The following is a 19,137-nucleotide window of genomic DNA, read 5'->3' on the forward strand; positions in this document are numbered from 1 at the left end:
TGCTTTACTCGTTGTTGATTGACTGTCTCTTCTCTTCCTGTTCCAGTCCTGTCAAACATCAAAGACCCAATCCACCCATCCAAGAAGCCAAAGCTCCTCCCCTCTGCTGTCAAGGTATGTCAGCTCCTTCCCTCTCTTCCCAGGGTATGTTACCTCCTCCCCTCTCTTCCCAGGGTATGTTACCTCCTCCCCTCTCTTCCCAGGGTATGTTACCTCCTCCCCTCTCATCCCAGGGTATGTTACCTCCTCCCCTCTCTTCCCAGGGTATGTTACCTCCTCCCCTCTCTTCCCAGGGTATGTTACCTCCTCCCCTCTCTTCCCAGGGTATGTTACCTCCTCCCCTCTCTTCCCAGGGTATGTTACCTCCTCCCCTCTCATCCCAGGGTATGTTACCTCCTCCCCTCTCTTCCCAGGGTATGTTACCTCCTCCCCTCTCTTCCCAGGGTATGTTACCTCTTCCCCTCTCTTCCCAGGGTATGTTACCTCCTCCCCCTCCTCCCAGGGTATGTTACCTCCTCCCCTCTCTTCCCAGGGTATGTTACCTCCTCCCCTCTCTTCCCAGGGTATGTTACCTCCTCCCCTCTCTTCCCAGGGTATGTTACCTCCTCCCCTCTCTTCCCAGGGTATGTTACCTCCTCCCCCCTCTTCCCAGGGTATGTTACCTCCTCCCCCTCTTCCCAGGGTATGTTACCTCCTCCCCCCTCTTCCCAGGGTATGTTACCTCCTCCCCTCTCTTCCCAGGGTATGTTACCTCCTCCCCTCTCTTCCCAGGGTATGTTACCTCCTCCCCCCTCCTCCCAGGGTATGTTACCTCCTCCCCTCTCTTCCCAGGGTATGTTACCTCCTCCCCCCTCTTCCCAGGGTATGTTACCTCCTCCCCTCTCTTCCCAGGGTATGTTACCTCCTCCCCCTCTTCCCAGGGTATGTTACCTCCTCCCCTCTCTTCCCAGGGTATGTTACCTCCTCCCCTCTCTTCCCAGGGTATGTCACCTCCTCCCCTCTCTTCCCAGGGTATGTTACCTCCTCCCCTCTCCTCCCAGGGTATGTTACCTCCTCCCCTCTCCTCCCAGGGTATGTTACCTCCTCCCAGGGTATGTTACCTCCTCCCCTCTCTTCCCAGGGTATGTTACCTCCTCTCCTTAAGTCACCAATAATATATGAAGGACCATGTGGCTAGAAAATATCTGAGCTCATTATGGTTGGGGTCAGGTCAGCGCAATAGTGCCAGGTGGGTATCACAGTTATGTCCATGGAGAGTCTAGATCCCAAGACAAAGTCCCAAATATCACCCTAGTCCAAGGTAGTGCATAAGGAAGAGGATTCCATTTGGGAAGCATGCTAATTAATGCTAATCCATGCTAATTCATGCTAATCCATTCTAATTCATGCTAATCCATGCTAATCCATGCTAATTCCAACTCGGCTGTCCTATTAGCCAGCTAACATCCCAGAACTAAATACTGGAATTACACTCTGATATTTCCATTTCTACATCCCATGGAGAGAACATCCCATAATGAGGAGTTCTAAGAGTCAGAGGAATACATTCTGGAATATCCTTCCTTCCATGAGGTCGTTAATCAATTCCATGTGATGGTTTAAAACGCAGTCAAGTAGCGATAGAGATCACATATGGCTGTGTGTGTAGTGTTGCCGTGATACCAGTGTCTTCATATTAGGAAGTAAGGAAGCCAAGGAAACAGAAGTGGACTCTCGTGTCTTTAGGAAAACAGCCGTAGTGTTGGAAACAAACATCATTATGTTGTCATCCAGAGTCACGTTGATTTATTTTCCATTTATCACACAATATTTTACACACAATGCAAATAGTCTGGGTAGCCATTTGATTGGCTGTTCAGGAGGCTTGGGGGTAGAAGCTGTTTAGAAGCCTTTTTGTCCTAGATTTGTCGTTCCGATACCGCTTGCCGTGCGGTAGCAGAGAGAACAGTCTATGACTTGGGTGGCTGGAGTCTTTGGCAATATTTAGGGCCTTCCTCTGACACCGCCTGGTGTAGAGGTATTGGATGGCAGGAAGCTTGGCACCAGTGATGTACTGGGCCGTACGCACTACCCTCTGAAGTGCCTTGCGGTCAGAAGCCGAGCAATTGTCATTCCAGGCAGTGATGCAACCAGTCAGGATGCTCTCAATGTTGCAGCTGTAGAACCTTTTGAGGATCTGAGGACCCATGCCAAATTTTTTTAGTCTCCTGAGGGGGAATAGGTTTGTCGTGCCCTCTTCATGACTGTCTTGGTGTGCTTGGATCATGTTAGTTTGTTGGTGATGTGGACACCAAGGAACTTGAAGCTCTCAACCTGCTCCACTACAGCCCTGTCGATGAGAATGGGGGCGTGCTCGGTCCTCCTTTTCCTGTAGTCCACAACGATCTCCTTAGTCTTGGTTACGTTGAGGGAGAGGTTGTTATTCTGGCACCACCCGGTCAGGTCTCTGACCTCCTCCTCATAGGCTGTCTCGTCGTTGTCGGTGATCAGGCCAACCACTGTTGTCATCAGCAAACTTAATGATGGTGTTGGAGTCGTGCCTGGCTGTGCAGAGTGAACAGGGAGTACAGGAGGGGACTGAGCCTGCACCTCTGAGGGTCTCCCGTGCTGAGGATCAGCGTGGAGGATGTTGATATCTACCCTCACCACCTGGGGGTGGCCCGTCAGGAAGTCCAGGATCCAGTCGCAGAGGGAGGTGTTTAGTCCCAGGGTCCAGTTGCAGAGGGAGGTGTTTAGTCCCAGGGTCCTGAGCTTAGTGATGAGCTTTGAGGGAACTATGGTGTTGAACGCTGAGCTGTAGTCAATGAACAGCATTCTCACATAGGTGTTCCTTTTGTCCAGGTGGGAAAGGGCAGTGTGGAGTGCAATAGAGACTGCATCATCTGTTGGGGCGGTATGCAAATTGGAGAGAGTCTAGGGTTTCTGGGATAATGGTGTTAATGTGAGCCATTACCAACCTTTCAAAGCACTTCATGGCTACGGACGTGAGTGCTACGGGTCTGTAGTCATTTAGGCAGGTTACCTTAGTGTTCTTGGACACAGGGACTATGGTGGTCTGCTTGAAACATGTTGGTATTACAGACTCAATCAGAGACATGTTGAAAATGTCAGTGAAGACTGCCAGTTGGTCAGCGATACTCAATCATGAGGCATCAAAGCCAAAGGAACTGAATAATATTAAGAGATGCTATAGATGGAAAGAGAGAAAGGGAGAGGCAGGCAGAGAGAGAGGGAGAGAGGCAGGCAGAGAGAGAAAGGGAGAGGCAGGCAGAGAGAGAGGGAGAGAGGCAGGCAGAGAGAGAAAGGGAGAGAGGCAGGCAGAGAGAGAGGGAGAGAGGCAGGCAGAGAGAGAAAGGGAGAGGCAGGCAGAGAGAGAAAGGGAGAGGCAGGCAGAGAGAGAGGGAGAGAGGCAGGCAGAGAGAGAAAGGGAGAGGCAGGCAGAGAGAGAAAGGGAGAGGCAGGCAGAGAGAGAAAGGGTGAGGCTGGCAGAGAGAGAAAGGGTGAGGCTGGCAGAGAGGGAGGGAGAGAGGCTGGCAGAGAGAGAAAGGGAGAGGCAGGCAGAGAGAGAGGGAGAGAGGCAGGCAGAGAGAGAGGGAGAGAGGCAGGCAGAGAGAGAGGGAGAGGCATGCAGAGAGAGAAAGGGAGAGGCAGGCAGAGAGAGAAAGGGAGAGGCAGGCAGAGAGAGAAAGGGAGAGAGGCAGGCAGAGAGAGAGGGAGAGAGGCAGGCAGAGAGAGAAAGGGAGAGAGGCAGGCAGAGAGAGAGGGAGAGAGGCAGGCAGAGAGAGAGAGAGAAAGGGAGAGGCAGGCAGAGAGAGAAAGGGAGAGAGGCAGGCAGAGAGAGAGGGAGAGAGGCAGGCAGAGAGAGAGGGAGAGAGGCAGGCAGAGAGAGAGAGAAAGGGAGAGGCAGGCAGAGAGAGAGAGAAAGGGAGAGGCAAGCAGAGAGAGAAAGGGAGAGGCAGGCAGAGAGAGAGGGGGAGAGGCAGGCAGAGAGAGAAAGGGAGAGGCAGGCAGAGAGAGAAAGGGAGAGGCAGGCAGAGAGAGAGGGAGAGAGGCAGGCAGAGAGAGAGGGAGAGAGAGAGAGAAAGGGAGAGGCAGGCAGAGAGGGAAAGGGAGAGGCAGGCAGAGAGAGAGGGGGAGAGGCAGGCAGAGAGAGGGAGAGAGGCAGGCAGGGGGTGACCTCGGCATGTTAGGGGAGGGCAGGGGGTGACCGTGGCCTGTTAGGGGAGGGCAGAGGGTGACCTTGGCATGTTAGGCTATTCCCGTTCAGTCCTGTCACCTCTCTACTGTCCTGTTCAGTCCTGTCACCTCCCTACTGTCCCATTCAGCCCTGTCACCTCCCTCCTGTCCCGTTCAGCCCTGTCACCTCTCTACTGTCCCGTTCAGTCCTGTCACCTCTCTACTGTCCTGTTCAGTCCTGTCACCTCCCTACTGTCGCGTTCAGTCCTGTCACCTCTCTACTGTCCTGTTCAGTCCTGTCACCTCCCTACTGTCCTGTTCAGTCCTGTCACCTCCCTACTGTCCTGTTCAGTCCTGTCACCTCCCTACTGTCCCGTTCAGTCCTGTCACCTCTCTACTGTCCCGTTCAGTCCTGTCACCTCTCTACTGTCCTGTTCAGTCCTGTCACCTCTCTACTGTCCTGTTCAGTCCTGTCACCTCTCTACTGTCCTGTTCAGTCCTGTCACCTCTCTACTGTCCTGTTCAGTCCTGTCACCTCTCTACTGTCCTGTTCAGTCCTGTCACCTCTCTACTGTCCTGTTCAGTCCTGTCACTTTCTCTTTTACATGTTACTTTATAAAAGAAGCTGTAATGGGACAGTTTTATTTACTGATCTAATGTATTGTCAGGGAAACGAAAACATGCAACATGTTGCCCTTTAAATGGCAGTCATTCTGCACAGCCTGCCCATCGACACTATACCTAAACTACACATTGACTTCACATAAACTACACCCATACTACACCTTAACTACACATACACTACACGTTAACCACACCCAGACTACACCTAAACTACACATAAACTACACAAACTACACCTAAACTACACATAGACTACACATAGACTACACATTAACTGTGCATAGACTACACCTAAACCTAAACTACACCTAAACTACACCTAAGCTATACCTAAACTACACATAAACTACACATAAACTGCACATAGACTACACATAGACTACACATTAACTGTGCATAGACTACACCTAAACTACACCTAAACTACACCTAAGCTACACCTAAACTACACCCAAACTACACCCAAACTACACCCAAACTACAACTACAACTGAACTGCACCTGAACTACACCTAAATCTAAACTATATTAAAACTGCACTTAATCTATATCAAAACTACAACTACTCCTACACTACACCTGAACTACACCTAAACTATATCAAAACTACACCTAAACTATATTAAAACTACATCTAAACTATATCAAAACTACTCCTACACTACACGTAAACTACACCTAAACTATATCAAAATACACCTAAACTATATCAAAACTATATCAAAACTACACCTAAACTATATCAAAACTACACCTAAACTATATCAAAACTACACCTAAACTATATCAAAATACACCTAAACTATATCAAAATACACCTAAACTATATCAAAACTACACCTAAACTACACCTAAACTATATCAAAATACACCTAAACTATATCAAAACTACACCTAAACTACACCTAAACTATATCAAAATACACCTAAACTATATCAAAACTACATCTAAACTATCTCAAAATACACCTAAACTATACCTACACTATACCTAAACTGCACATACACTGCACGTTAACCACACATAACACATAAACCACACCCGGACTACACCTTAACTGCACCTGAACTACACCCAAACTACACCCAAACTATACCTAAACTATACCTTCACTTCACTATACCAAAACTACAACTACTCCTACACTACACCTGAACTGCACCTGAACTAAATCTATACAATATTAAAACTACATCTAAACTATATCAATACTACAACTACTCCTACACAACACCTGAACTGCACCTCAACTATATCAAAACTACATCTAAACTATATCAAAACTACATCTAAACTATATCAAAACTACATCCAAACTATATCAAAACTACACCTAAACTGCACCTAAACTATACCAAAACTGCACCCGAACTACACCAAAACTGTACCCAAACTACACCCAAGCTACACCCAAGCTACACCTAAGCTACACCTTAGCGACACCTAAACTATACCCAAACTACACCCAAACTACACCTAAACTATACCAAAACTACAGCCAAACTAGACCCAAACTACAGCCAAACTACACCTAAACTACACCCAAACTACAGCCAAACTACACCCAAACTACACCCAAACTACACCTAAACTACAGCCAAACTACACCCAAACTACGCCTAAACTACACCTGAACTACACCTAAACTATATTAAAACTACATCAAAACTACATCTAAACTATATCAAAACTACACCTAAACTATATCAAAACTACACCTAAACTATATCAAAACTACACCTAAACTATATCAAAACTACACCTAAACTATATCAAAACTAAAACTAATCCTACACTACAACTGAACTACACCTAAACTATACCTACACTATATCCAAACTACACCTAAACTACACCTACGCTAAACCCAAACTACACCTACGCTACACCCAAACTACACCCAAACTACACCTAAACTACACCCAAACTATATCAAAACTACAACTACTCCTACACAACACCTGAACTGCACCTGAACTACACCTAAACTATATCAAATCTACACCTAAACTGCACCTAAACTACACTGCTCAAAAAATAAAGGGAACACTTAAACAACACAATGTAACTCCAAGTCAATCACACTTCTGTGAAATCAAACTGTCCACTTAGGAAGCAACACTGATTGACAATACATTTCACATGCTGTTGTGCAAATGGAATAGACAACAGGTGGAAATTATAGGCAATTAGCAAGACACTCCCAATAAAGGAGTGGTTCTGCAGGTGGGGACCACAGACCACTTCTCAGTTCCAATGCTTCCTGGCTGATGTTTTGGTCACTTTTGAATGCTGGCGGTGCTTTCACTCTAGTGGTAGCATGAGACTGAGTCTACAACCCACACAAGTGGCTCAGGTAGTGCAGCTCATCCAGGATGGCACATCAATGCGAGCTGTGGCAAGAAGGTTTGCTGTGTCTGTCAGCGTAGTGTCCAGAGCATCGAGGCGCTACCAGGAGACAGGCCAGTACATCAGGAGATGTGGAGTAGGCCGTAGGAGGGCAACAACCCAGCAACAGGACCGCTACCTCTGCCTTTGTGCAAGGAGGAGCAGGAGGAGCACTGCCAGAGCCCTGCAAAATGACCTCCAGCAGGCCACAAATGTGCATATGTCTGCTCAAACGGTCAGAAACTCCATGAGGGTGGTATGAGGGCCCGACGTCCACAGGTGGGGGTTGTGCTTACAGCCCAACACCGTGCAGGACGTTTGGCATTTGCCAGAGAACACCAAGATTGGCAAATTCGCCACAGATGAAAGCAGGTTCACACTGAGCATGTGACAGACGTGACAGTCTGGAGACGCCGTGGAGAACGTTCTGCTGCCTGCAACATCCTCCAGCATGACCGGTTTAGCGGTGGGTCAGTCATGGTGTGGGGTGGCATTTCTTTGGAGGGCCGCACAGCCATCCATGTGCTCGCCAGAGATAGCCTGACTGCCATTAGGTACCGAGATGAGATCCTCAGACCCCTTGTGAGACCATATGCTGGTGCGGTTGGCCCTGGGTTCCTCCTAATGCAAGACAATGCTAGACCTCATGTGGCTGGAGTGTGTCAGCAGTTCCTGCAAGAGAAAGGCATTGATGCTATGGACTGGCCCGCCCGTTCCCCACACCTGAATCCAATTGAGCACATCTGGGACATCATGTCTCGCTCCATCCACCAACGCCACGTTGCACCACAGACTGTCCAGGAGTTGGCGGATGCTTTAGTCCAGGTCTGGGAGGAGATCCCTCAGGAGACCATCCGCCACCTCATCAGGAGCATGCCCAGGCATTGTAAGGGAGGTCATACAGGCACGTAGAGGCCACACACACTACTGAGCCTCATTTTGACTTGTTTTAAGGACATTACATCAAAGTTGGATCAGCCTGTAGTGTGGTTTTCCACTTGAATTTTGAGTGTGACTCCAAATCCAGACCTCCATGGGTTGATAAATTTGATTTCCATTGATCTTTTTTGTGTGATTTTGTTGTCAGCACATTCAACTATGTAAATAAGTATTTAATAAGAATATTTCATTCATTCAGATCTAGGATGTGTTATTTTAGTGTTTTCTTTGAGCAGTGTATATCAAAACTAAACCAAAACTACATCGAAACTATATCGAAATTACACCTAAAACTATATCAAAACTACACATGAACTGCACCTAAATTATATCAAAACTATAACCAAATGAATTCCACCGTACCATACTATATAGTTAGCCCATAGACAAGACTAAGTTGTCAATAATCTGATGAGTGGCAATATGATCAGTCAAATTGTCCATTATTTATATATTTCCACAAATATTTATTAGTGCAATTACTCCTTTATAATGTTTTCTATTTATCAATAGTTGTTTCTTATGTTCGTTGCACCTTGCGGCTTGATATGCATCTGATGCTAAATGGGATGCCCGGCAACGTTCTCTAGCGGGTTCTGAAAGGCCAGGCGGTACTTGTGTTAAAGTAATGTCCTGGTGTGTTCAGTGTGTGAGAGTTTTACAGTAATGTCCTGGTGTGTTCAGTGTGTGAGTTTTACAGTGATGTCCTGGTGTGTTCAGTGTGTGAGGGTTTTACAGTAATGTCCTAGTGCGTGAGGGTATTACTGTAATGTCCTGGTGTGTTCAGTGTGTGAGGGTTTTACAGTAATGTCCTGGTGTGTTCAGTGTGTGAGGGTTTTACAGTAATGTCCTGGTGTGTTCAGTGTGTGAGGGTTTTACAGTAATGTCCTAGTGTGTGAGGGTATTACTGTAATGTCCTGGTGTGTTCAGTGTGTTCAGTTTTACAGTAATGTCCTGGTGTGTTCAGTGTGTGAGGGTTTTACAGTAATGTCCTGGTGTGTTCAGTGTGTGAGGGTTTTACAGTAATGTCCTGGTGTGTTCAGTGTGTGAGGGTTTTACAGTAATGTCCTGGTGTGTTCAGTGTGTGAGGATTTTACAGTAATGTCCTGGTGTGTTCAGTGTGTGAGTTGTACAGTGATGTCATGGTGTGTTCAGTGTGTGAGGGTTTTACAGTAATGTCCTAGTGCATGAGGGTATTACTGTAATGTCCTGGTGTGTTCAGTATGTGAGGGTTTTACAGTAATGTCCTGGTGTGTTCAGTGTGTGAGGATTTTACAGTAATGTCCTAGTGCGTGAGGGTATTACCGTAATCTCCTGGTGTGTTCAGTGTGAGTTTTACAGTAATGTCCTGGTGTGTTCAGTGTGTGAGTTTTACAGTAATGTCCTGGTGTGTTCAGTGTGTGAGTTTTACAGTAATGTCCTGGTGTGTTCAGTGTGTGAGGGTTTTACAGTAATGTCCTGGTGTGTTCAGTGTGTGAGGGTTTTACAGTAATGTCCTGGTGTGTTCAGTGTGTGAGGGTTTTACAGTAATGTCCTGGTGTGTTCAGTGTGTGAGGATTTTACAGTAATGTCCTAGTGCGTGAGGGTATTACCGTAATCTCCTGGTGTGTTCAGTGTGAGTTTTACAGTAATGTCCTGGTGTGTTCAGTGTGTGAGTTTTACAGTAATGTCCTGGTGTGTTCAGTGTGTGAGGGTTTTACAGTAATGTCCTGGTGTGTTCAGTTTGTGAGGATTTTACAGTAATGTCCTGGTGTGTTCAGTGTGTGAGGGTTTTACAGTAATGTCCTGGTGTGTTCAGTGTGTGAGGGTTTTACAGTAATGTCCTGGTGTGTTCAGTGTGTGAGGATTTTACAGTAATGTCCTAGTGCGTGAGGGTATTACTGTAATGTCCTGGTGTGTTCAGTGTGTTCAGTTTTACCGTAATCTCCTGGTGTTTTCAGTGTGTGAGGATTTTACAGTAATGTCCTAGTGCGTGAGGGTATTACCGTAATCTCCTGGTGTTTTCAGTGTGTGAGGATTTTACAGTAATGTTCTAGTGCTTGACGATATTACAGTAATGTCCTGGTGTGTTCAGTGTGTGAGGGTTTTACAGTAATGTCCTGGTGTGTTCAGTGTGTGAGGGTTTTACAGTAATGTCCTGGTGTGTTCAGTGTGTGAGGGTATTACTGTAATGTCCTGGTGTGTTCAGTGTGTGAGGGTTTTACAGTAATGTTGTGGTGTGTTCAGTGTGTGAGGGTTTTACAGTAATGTCCTGGTGTGTTCAGTGTGTGAGGGTTTTACAGTAATGTTGTGGTGTGTTCAGTGTGTGAGGGTTTTACAGTAATGTCCTGGTGTGTTCAGTGTGTGTACAATACCATTTTATTGTATTCCTCAGAAGGCTGACTCGTCAGATGAGGAGTCGCTCCACATCGACACAGAGGTCAAGCCTGAGGTGAAAGGTCGTAACTCGAAGGTGAAAAAGAAGACTGGCATCCTGGACCTTCTCCAGGCCAGCAAGGCAGTGGGCGTCGACTACAATGCCAACAGGTACACCATAGGACCAGCACACACACATGTATAGGACCAGCACACACACCTGCATAGGACCAGAACACACACCTGCATAGAGTGGCACACACACCTGCATAGGGAGGCACACACACCTGTATAGAGAGGCACACACACCTGCATAGGGAGGCACACACACCTGCATAGGGAGGCACACACACCTGCATAGGGAGGCACACACACCTGCATAGGGAGGCACACACACCTGCATAGGACCAGAATACACACCTGCATAGGGCCAGCACACACACCTGCATAGGACCAGAATACACACCTGCATAGGGCCAGCACACACTCCTGCATAGGATCAGAACACACACCTGTATAGGACCAGAACACACACCTGTATAGGACCAGAACACACACCTGCATAGGACCAGAACACACACCTGCATAGGACCAGAACACACACCTGCAGAACACACACCTGTAGGACCAGAATACACACCTGTATAGGACCAGAACACACACCTGGACCAGAATACACACCTAGGACCAGAACACACACCTGTATAGGACCAGAACACATAGGACCAGAACACACACCTGTATAGGACCAGAATACACACCTGTATAGGACCAGAACACACCTACACCTGCATAGGATCAGAACACACACCTGTATAGGACCAGAACACACACCTGCATAGGACCAGAACACACACCTGTATAGGACCAGATAGGACCACACACCACCTGCATATACACACCTGGGACCAGAATACACACCTGTATAGGACCAGAACACACACCTGCATAGGACCAGAACACACACCTGTATAGGACCAGAATACACACCTGCATAGGACCAGAACACACACCTGCATAGGACCAGCACACCACCTGCATATGCATAGGACCAGAATGCACAGCACCTGTATAGGACCAGAACACACACCTGCATGGGACCAGAACACACACCTGTATAGGACCAGAACACACACATGACCAGAACACACACCTGCATAGGACCAGAACACACACCTGTATAGGACCAGAACACACACCTGCATAGGACCAGAATACACACCTGCATACAGCACCTGCATAGGACCAGACACACACACCAGAACACACACCTGCATAGGACCAGAATACCACCTGCAACCAGAACACACACTGCATAGGACCAGGATAGGACCAGCAGAAGAATACACATAGGACCAGAATACACACCTGCATAGGACCAGAACACACACCTGCATAGGACCAGAATACACACCTGTATAGGGACCAGAACACACACATGCATAGGACCAGAACACACACCTGCATAGGACCAGAATACACACCTGGACCAGAACACACACCTGCATAGGACCCAGAACACACACCTGCATAGGACCAGAATACACACCTGGACCAGAACACACCCTGCATAGGACCAGAACACACTGCATAGGACCAGAACACACACCTGCATAGGACCAGAACACACACCTGCATAGGACCAGAACACACACCTGCATAGGACCAGAACACACACCTGCATAGGACCAGAATACACACCTGCATAGGACCAGAACACACACCTGTATAGGACCAGAATACACACCTGTATAGGACCAGAACACACACCTGCATAGGACCAGAATACACACCTGCATAGGACCAGAACACACACCTGCATAGGACCAGAATACACACCTGCATAGGACCAGAATACACACCTGCATAGGACCAGAACACACACCTGCATAGGACCAGAATACACACCTGTATAGGACCAGAACACACACCTGCATAGGACCAGAACACACACCTGTATAGGACCAGAACACACACCTGCATAGGACCAGAATACACACCTGCATAGGACCAGAACACACACCTGCATAGGACCAGCACACACACCTGTATAGGACCAGAACACACACCTGCATAGGACCAGAATACACACCTGCATAGGACCAGCACACACACCTGCATAGGACCAGAACACACACCTGCATAGGACCAGAATACACACCTGCATAGGACCAGAACACACACCTGCATAGGACCAGAACACACACCTGCATAGGACCAGCACACACACCTGCATAGGACCAGAATACACACCTGCATAGGACCAGAACACACACCTGCATAGGACCAGAATACACACCTGCATAGGACCAGAACACACACCTGCATAGGACCAGAACACACACCTGTATAGGACCAGCACACACACCTGCATAGGACCAGAATACACACCTGCATAGGACCAGAATACACACCTGCATAGGACCAGAACACACACCTGCATAGGACCAGAACACACACCTGCATAGGACCAGCACACACACCTGTATAGGACCAGAACACACACCTGTATAGGACCAGAACACACACCTGCATAGGACCAGCACACACACCTGCACAGGGAGGCACACACACCTGCATAGGACCAGAACACACACCTGCATAGGACCAGCACACACACCTGCATAGGACCAGAATACACACCTGCATAGGACCAGAATACACACCTGTATAGGACCAGAACACACACCTGCATAGGACCAGAATACACACACCTGTATAGGACCAGAACACACACCTGTATAGGACCAGAACACACACCTGCATAGGACCAGAATACACACACCTGGCAGAACACACACCTGCATAGGAGGCACACACAGAATACACACCTGTATAGGACCAGAACACACACCTGCATAGGACCAGAATACACACCTGGCACACACCTGCACCTGCATAGGACCAGCACACACACCTGTATAGGACCAGAACACACACCTGCATAGGACCAGAACACACACCTGCATAGGACCAGAACACACACCTGCATAGGACCAGCACACACACCTGCATCGGACCAAAACAAACACCTGCATAGAGTGGCACACACACCTGCATAGGGAGGCACACACACCTGTATAGAGAGGCACACACACCTGCATAGGACCAGAACACACACCTGCATAGAGTGGCACACACACCTGCATAGGGAGGCACACACACCTGTATAGAGTGGCACACACACCTGTATAGAGTGGCACACACACCTGTATAGAGTGGCACACACACCTGTGGCACACACACCTGTATAGAGGCACACACACCTGCATAGGACCAGAACACACACCTGCATAGGACAGAACACACACACCTGCATAGGACCAGAACACACACCTGCATAGAGTGGCACACACACCTGTATAGAGTGGCACACACACCTGTATAGAGTGGCACACACACCTGCATTAATATGTTAATGTCCCTCCGAATTAATATGTTAATGTGGCCTTACATTCTCCTGCAAAATGTCTTGATAAACATGAGAATTTATTATTCCGTCGATGATAGCAATCTGTCCAGGCCCTGAGGCAGCAAAGCAGCCCCAAACCATGATGCTCCCTCCACCAGACTTTACAGTTGGGATGAGGTTTTGATGTTGGTGTGCTGTGTCTTTTATTCTCCACACATAGTGTTGTGTTCCTTCCAAACAACTCAACTGTAGTTCCATCTGTCCACAGAATATTTTGCCAGTAGCGCTGTGGAACATCCAGGTGCACTTTTGCGAAATTCAGACGTGCAGCAATGTTTTATTGGACAGCAGTGGCTTCTTCCCTGGTGTCCTCCCATTAACACCATTCTTGTTTAGTGTTTTACGTATCGTAGACTCGTCAACAGAGATGTTAGCATGTTCCAATAGATTTCTATAAGTCTTTAGCTGACACTCTAGGATTCTTCTTAACCTCATTGAGCATTCTGCGCTGTGCTCTTGCAGTCATCTTTGCAGGACGGCCACTACTAGGGAGAGTAGCAACCGTAGACCATTAGTCTTACCGTGGACTGATGAACATCGAGGCTTTTAGAGATACTTTTGTAACCTTTTCCAGCTTTATGCAAGTCAACAATTCTTAATCTTAGGTTTTCCTGAGATCTCTTTTGTTTGAGGCCTGGTTCACATCAGGCTTCATGTGAATAGCAAACTCAGAGAGTTTTTTTATATTGCAGGGCAGCTCTAACCAAATGTGTTTTCACCTTTATTTATTAAATGTATCTCACCTTTATTTAACCAGGTAGGCCAGATCACCTTTATTTAAATTAACCAGGTAGGCCAGATCACCTTTATTTAAATTAACCAGGTAGACCAGATCACCTTTATTTAACCAGGTAGGCCAGATCACCTTTATTTAAATTAACCAGGTAGACCAGATCACCTTTATTTAACCAGGTAGACCAGATCACCTTTATTTAACCAGTTAGGCCAGATCACCTTTATTTAACCAGGTAGACCAGATCACCTTTATTTAACCAGGTAGACCAGATCACCTTTATTTAACCAGGTAGACCAGATCACCTTTATTTAAATTAACCAGGTAGACCAGATCACCTTTATTTAACCAGGTAGACCAGATCACCTTTATTTAAATTAACCAGGTAGACCAGATCACCTTTATTTAACAAGGTAGACCAGATCACCTTTATTTAACCAGGTAGACCAGATCACCTTTATTTAACCAGGTAGACCAGATCACCTTTATTTAACAAGGTAGGCCAGATCACCTTTATTTAAATTAACCAGGTAGACCAGATCACCTTTATTTAACCAGGTAGACCAGATCACCTTTATTTAACCAGGTAGACCAGATCACCTTTATTTAACCAGGTAGGCCAGATCACCTTTATTTAACCAGGTAGACCAGATCACCTTTATTTAACCAGTTAGGCCAGATCACCTTTATTTAACCAGGTAGACCAGATCACCTTTATTTAACCAGATCACCTTTATTTAAATTAACCAGGTAGACCAGATCACCTTTATTTAACCAGGTAGACCAGATCACCTTTATTTAACCAGATAGACCAGATCACCTTTATTTAAATTAACCAGGTAGGCCAGATCACCTTTATTTAACCAGGTAGACCAGATCACCTTTATTTAACCAGTTAGACCAGATCACCTTTATTTAACCAGGTAGACCAGATCACCTTTATTTAACCAGGTAGACCAGATCACCTTTATTTAACCAGGTAGACCAGATCACCTTTATTTAACCAGGTAGACCAGATCACCTTTATTTAACCAGGTAGACCAGATCACCTTTATTTAACCAGGTAGACCAGATCACCTTTATTTAACCAGGTAGACCAGATCACCTTTATTTAACCAGGTAGACCAGATCACCTTTATTTAACCAGATCACCTTTATTTAACCAGGTAGGCCAGATCACCTTTATTTAACCAGATAGACCAGATCACCTTTATTTAACAAGGTAGGCCAGATCACCTTTATTTAACCAGGTAGGCCAGATCACCTTTATTTAAACCAGGTAGGCCAGATCACCTTTATTTAACCAGGTAGACCAGATCACCTTTATTTAACCAGATAGACCAGATCACCTTTATTTAACCAGTTAGGCCAGATCACCTTTATTTAACCAGGTAGACCAGATCACCTTTATTTAACCAGATCCAGATCTCCTTTATTTAACCAGGTAGGCCAGATCACCTTTATTTAACCAGATCACCTAGGTAGACCAGATCACCTTTATTTAACCAGATCACCTTATTTAACCAGGTAGACCAGATCACCTTTATTTAACCAGATAGAGGCCAGATCACCTTTATTTAACCAGGTAGACCAGATCACCTTTATTTAACCAGGTAGGCCAGATCACCTTTAACCAGGTAACCAGGTAGACCAGATCACCTTTATTTAACCAGGTAGACCAGATCACCTTTATTTAACCTTTATTTAACCAGGTAGGCCAGATCACCTTTATTTAACCAGGTAGACCAGATCACCTCTATTTAACCAGGTAGACCAGATCACCTTTATTTAACCAGGTAGGCCAGATCACCTTTATTTAACCAGGTAGACCAGATCACCTCTATTTAACCAGGTAGACCAGATCACCTTTATTTAACCAGGTAGGCTAGTTGAGAACAAGTTCTCATTTACAACTGCGACCTGGCCAAGATAAAGCAAAGCAGGGTGACACAAACAACAACACAGAGTAGCACATGGAATAAACAAACATACAGTCAATAACACAATAGAAAAGTCTATCTATATACAGTGAGTGCAAATGGAGTAAGATTAGGGAGGTAAGACAATAAATGGGCCATAGTGGCAAAACAATTACAATTTAGTATTAACACTGGAGTGATAGATGTGCAGAAGATGATGTGCAAGTACAGATACTGGGATGCAAAGGAGCAAAAAAATATATAACCGTATGGGGATGAGGTAGTTGGGTGGGCTATTTACAGATGGGCTAGGTATAGCTGCAGTGATCAGTAAGCTGCTCTGACAGCTGATGCTTAAAGTTAGAGAGGGAGATATGTCTCCAACTTCAGTGATTTTTGCAATTCCAGTCATTGGCAGCAGAGAACTGGAAGGAAAGGCGGCCAAAGCAGGTGTTGGGTTTGGGGATTACCAGTGACATATACCTGCTGGAGCGCGTGCTATGGGTGGGTGTTGTTATGGTGACCAGTGAGCTGAGATAAGGTGGGGCTTTACCTAGCAGAGACTTATAGATGACCTGGAGCCAGTGGGTTTGGCGACGAGTATGAAGCGATGGTCAGCCAACGAGAGCATACAGGTCCCAGTGGTGGGTAGTATGTGGGGCTTTGGTGACAAAACGGATGGCACTGTGATAGACTGCATCCAATTTATTGAGTAGAGTATTGGAGGCTACTTTGTAAATTACATCTCCGAATTCGAGGATCGGTAGGATTGTCAGTTTTACGAGGGTATTGTTTGGCGGCATGAGTGAAGGAGGCTTTGTTGCGAAAGAGGAAGCCGATTCTAGATTTTATTTTGGATTGGTGATGTTTGATATGAGTCTGGAGGAGAGTTTAAAGTCTAACCAGACACCTAGGTATTTGTAGTAGTCCACAAATTCAGGACTGTCCAGAGTAGTGATGCTGGACGGGCGGGCAGGTGTGGGCAGTGATTGGTTGAAGAGCATGTATGGCATTGAAGCTCATTTGGAGGTTAGTTAACACAGTGTCCAAAGATGGGCCAGAAGTATACAGAATGGTGTCGTCTGCGTAGATGTGGATCAGAGACTCACCAGCAGCAAGAGCGACATCATTGATGTATACAGAGAAAAGAGTCGGCCCGAGAAATGAACCCTGTGGCACCCCCATGGAGACTGCCAGAGGTCCGGACAACAGGCCTTCCGATTTCACACACTGAACTCTGTCTGAGAAGTAGTTGGTGAACCAGGCGAGGTAGTCATTTGAGAAACCAAGGCTGTTGAGTCTGCTGATAAGAATGTGGTGATTGACAGAGTCGAAAGCCTTGGGCAGGTCAATGAAGACAGCTGCACAGTACTGTCTCTTTTCGATGGTGGTTATGATATCGTTTAGTACCTTGAGCAATGTTGAGGTGCACCCGTGACCAGCTCGGAAACCGGATTGCATAGTGGAGAAGGTACGGTGGGATTCTAAATGGTCGGTGATCTGTTTATTAACTTGGCTTTTGAGGACATTAGAAAGGCAGGGTAGGATAGATATAGGTCTGTAGCAGTTTGGGTCTAGAGTGTCTCCCCAATTTGAAGAGGCGAGAAATATGAAAATATCCCACAAAATGTCCCCTAAAATATCGGCTCTATTTATCATATGATTAACTCTGTTGATACTGTCGGTAATCAGGTCTATAACGTGATCCCAGTTCAACGTGAACCACATGACCTTATAAACACACATTAGTCAGACCTGGGTTTCAAATACTTTATCTGTGCCTGGCTCAAACCAATAGAAAAAATCCAAACCCTGACCATCTGGCACTCTAGGCAGACTCTCAAAGTATTTGAACACAGGTCTGATAATAATATCGTCTCGCTCTCTCTCTCTCTCTCTGTCTCCCTTATCTCGCTCGCTCTCTCTGTCTCTCGCTTTCTCGCTCTCTGTCGCTCTCTCTCTCTTTCTCTGTGTCTCTCTCTGTCTCTCTCTGTGTCTCTCTCCCACTCTCTCTCTCTCTCTCTCTCTCTGTCTCCCTCTCTCCCTCTCCCTCTCCGTCTCCGTCTCCGTCTCCGTCTCTGTCTCTCTTCTCTCTCTCTCTCGATCTGTCTCTCTTCTCTCTCTCTTCTCTCTCTCTCTCTCCGGCGGGTACACCTTCCAGCAGTGTAATGTGTTATTGTGTTGTGTTATTTCTTATTGACGTACTTACAGTCAGCCACCTGCATCTCCCAGCACACAGGAGGCCATTCAGGGGATGTTGTCTATGGCCAACCTGTCCTCCGGGGCTACCGCTGGGGCCACAGCCATCTCCTCTGATACCCCTGGAGGAGGAGGTGGTTCCTGGGGCAGGAACCATGCCAACACCACCACGGCTGGACGGAAGGGGGGAACACGAGGAGGAAAAGGAGGAGATGGGAACAGTAAGCGGCCAGCCAAACCCAAGAAAACAAAGAACAGCAGCATCGACAGCATCGAGTTTGATGATGACCATGATCACATGGACGCCTGCTTCAAGGACTCAGACTATGGT

At 46.6% G+C, this 19,137-nt stretch overlaps 1 protein-coding gene across 1 annotated transcript in view; it reads left to right on the forward strand.

Annotated features, from left to right (window-relative positions):
* phf2 (PHD finger protein 2) overlaps nt 1-19,137 on the forward strand; it is a 207,560-nt gene that overhangs the window by 160,710 nt on the left and 27,713 nt on the right. The window contains exons 16-18 of the mRNA XM_052474590.1: nt 47-114; nt 10,503-10,654; nt 18,819-19,135. Coding sequence (XP_052330550.1) covers nt 47-114; nt 10,503-10,654; nt 18,819-19,135 — 537 coding nt within the window. The remainder of the gene's footprint in view (nt 1-46; nt 115-10,502; nt 10,655-18,818; nt 19,136-19,137) is intronic.

The sequence above is a fragment of the Oncorhynchus keta genome, chromosome 21 (genome assembly GCF_023373465.1).
Source record: "Oncorhynchus keta strain PuntledgeMale-10-30-2019 chromosome 21, Oket_V2, whole genome shotgun sequence".
Taxonomy (NCBI): Eukaryota; Metazoa; Chordata; class Actinopteri; order Salmoniformes; family Salmonidae; genus Oncorhynchus; species Oncorhynchus keta.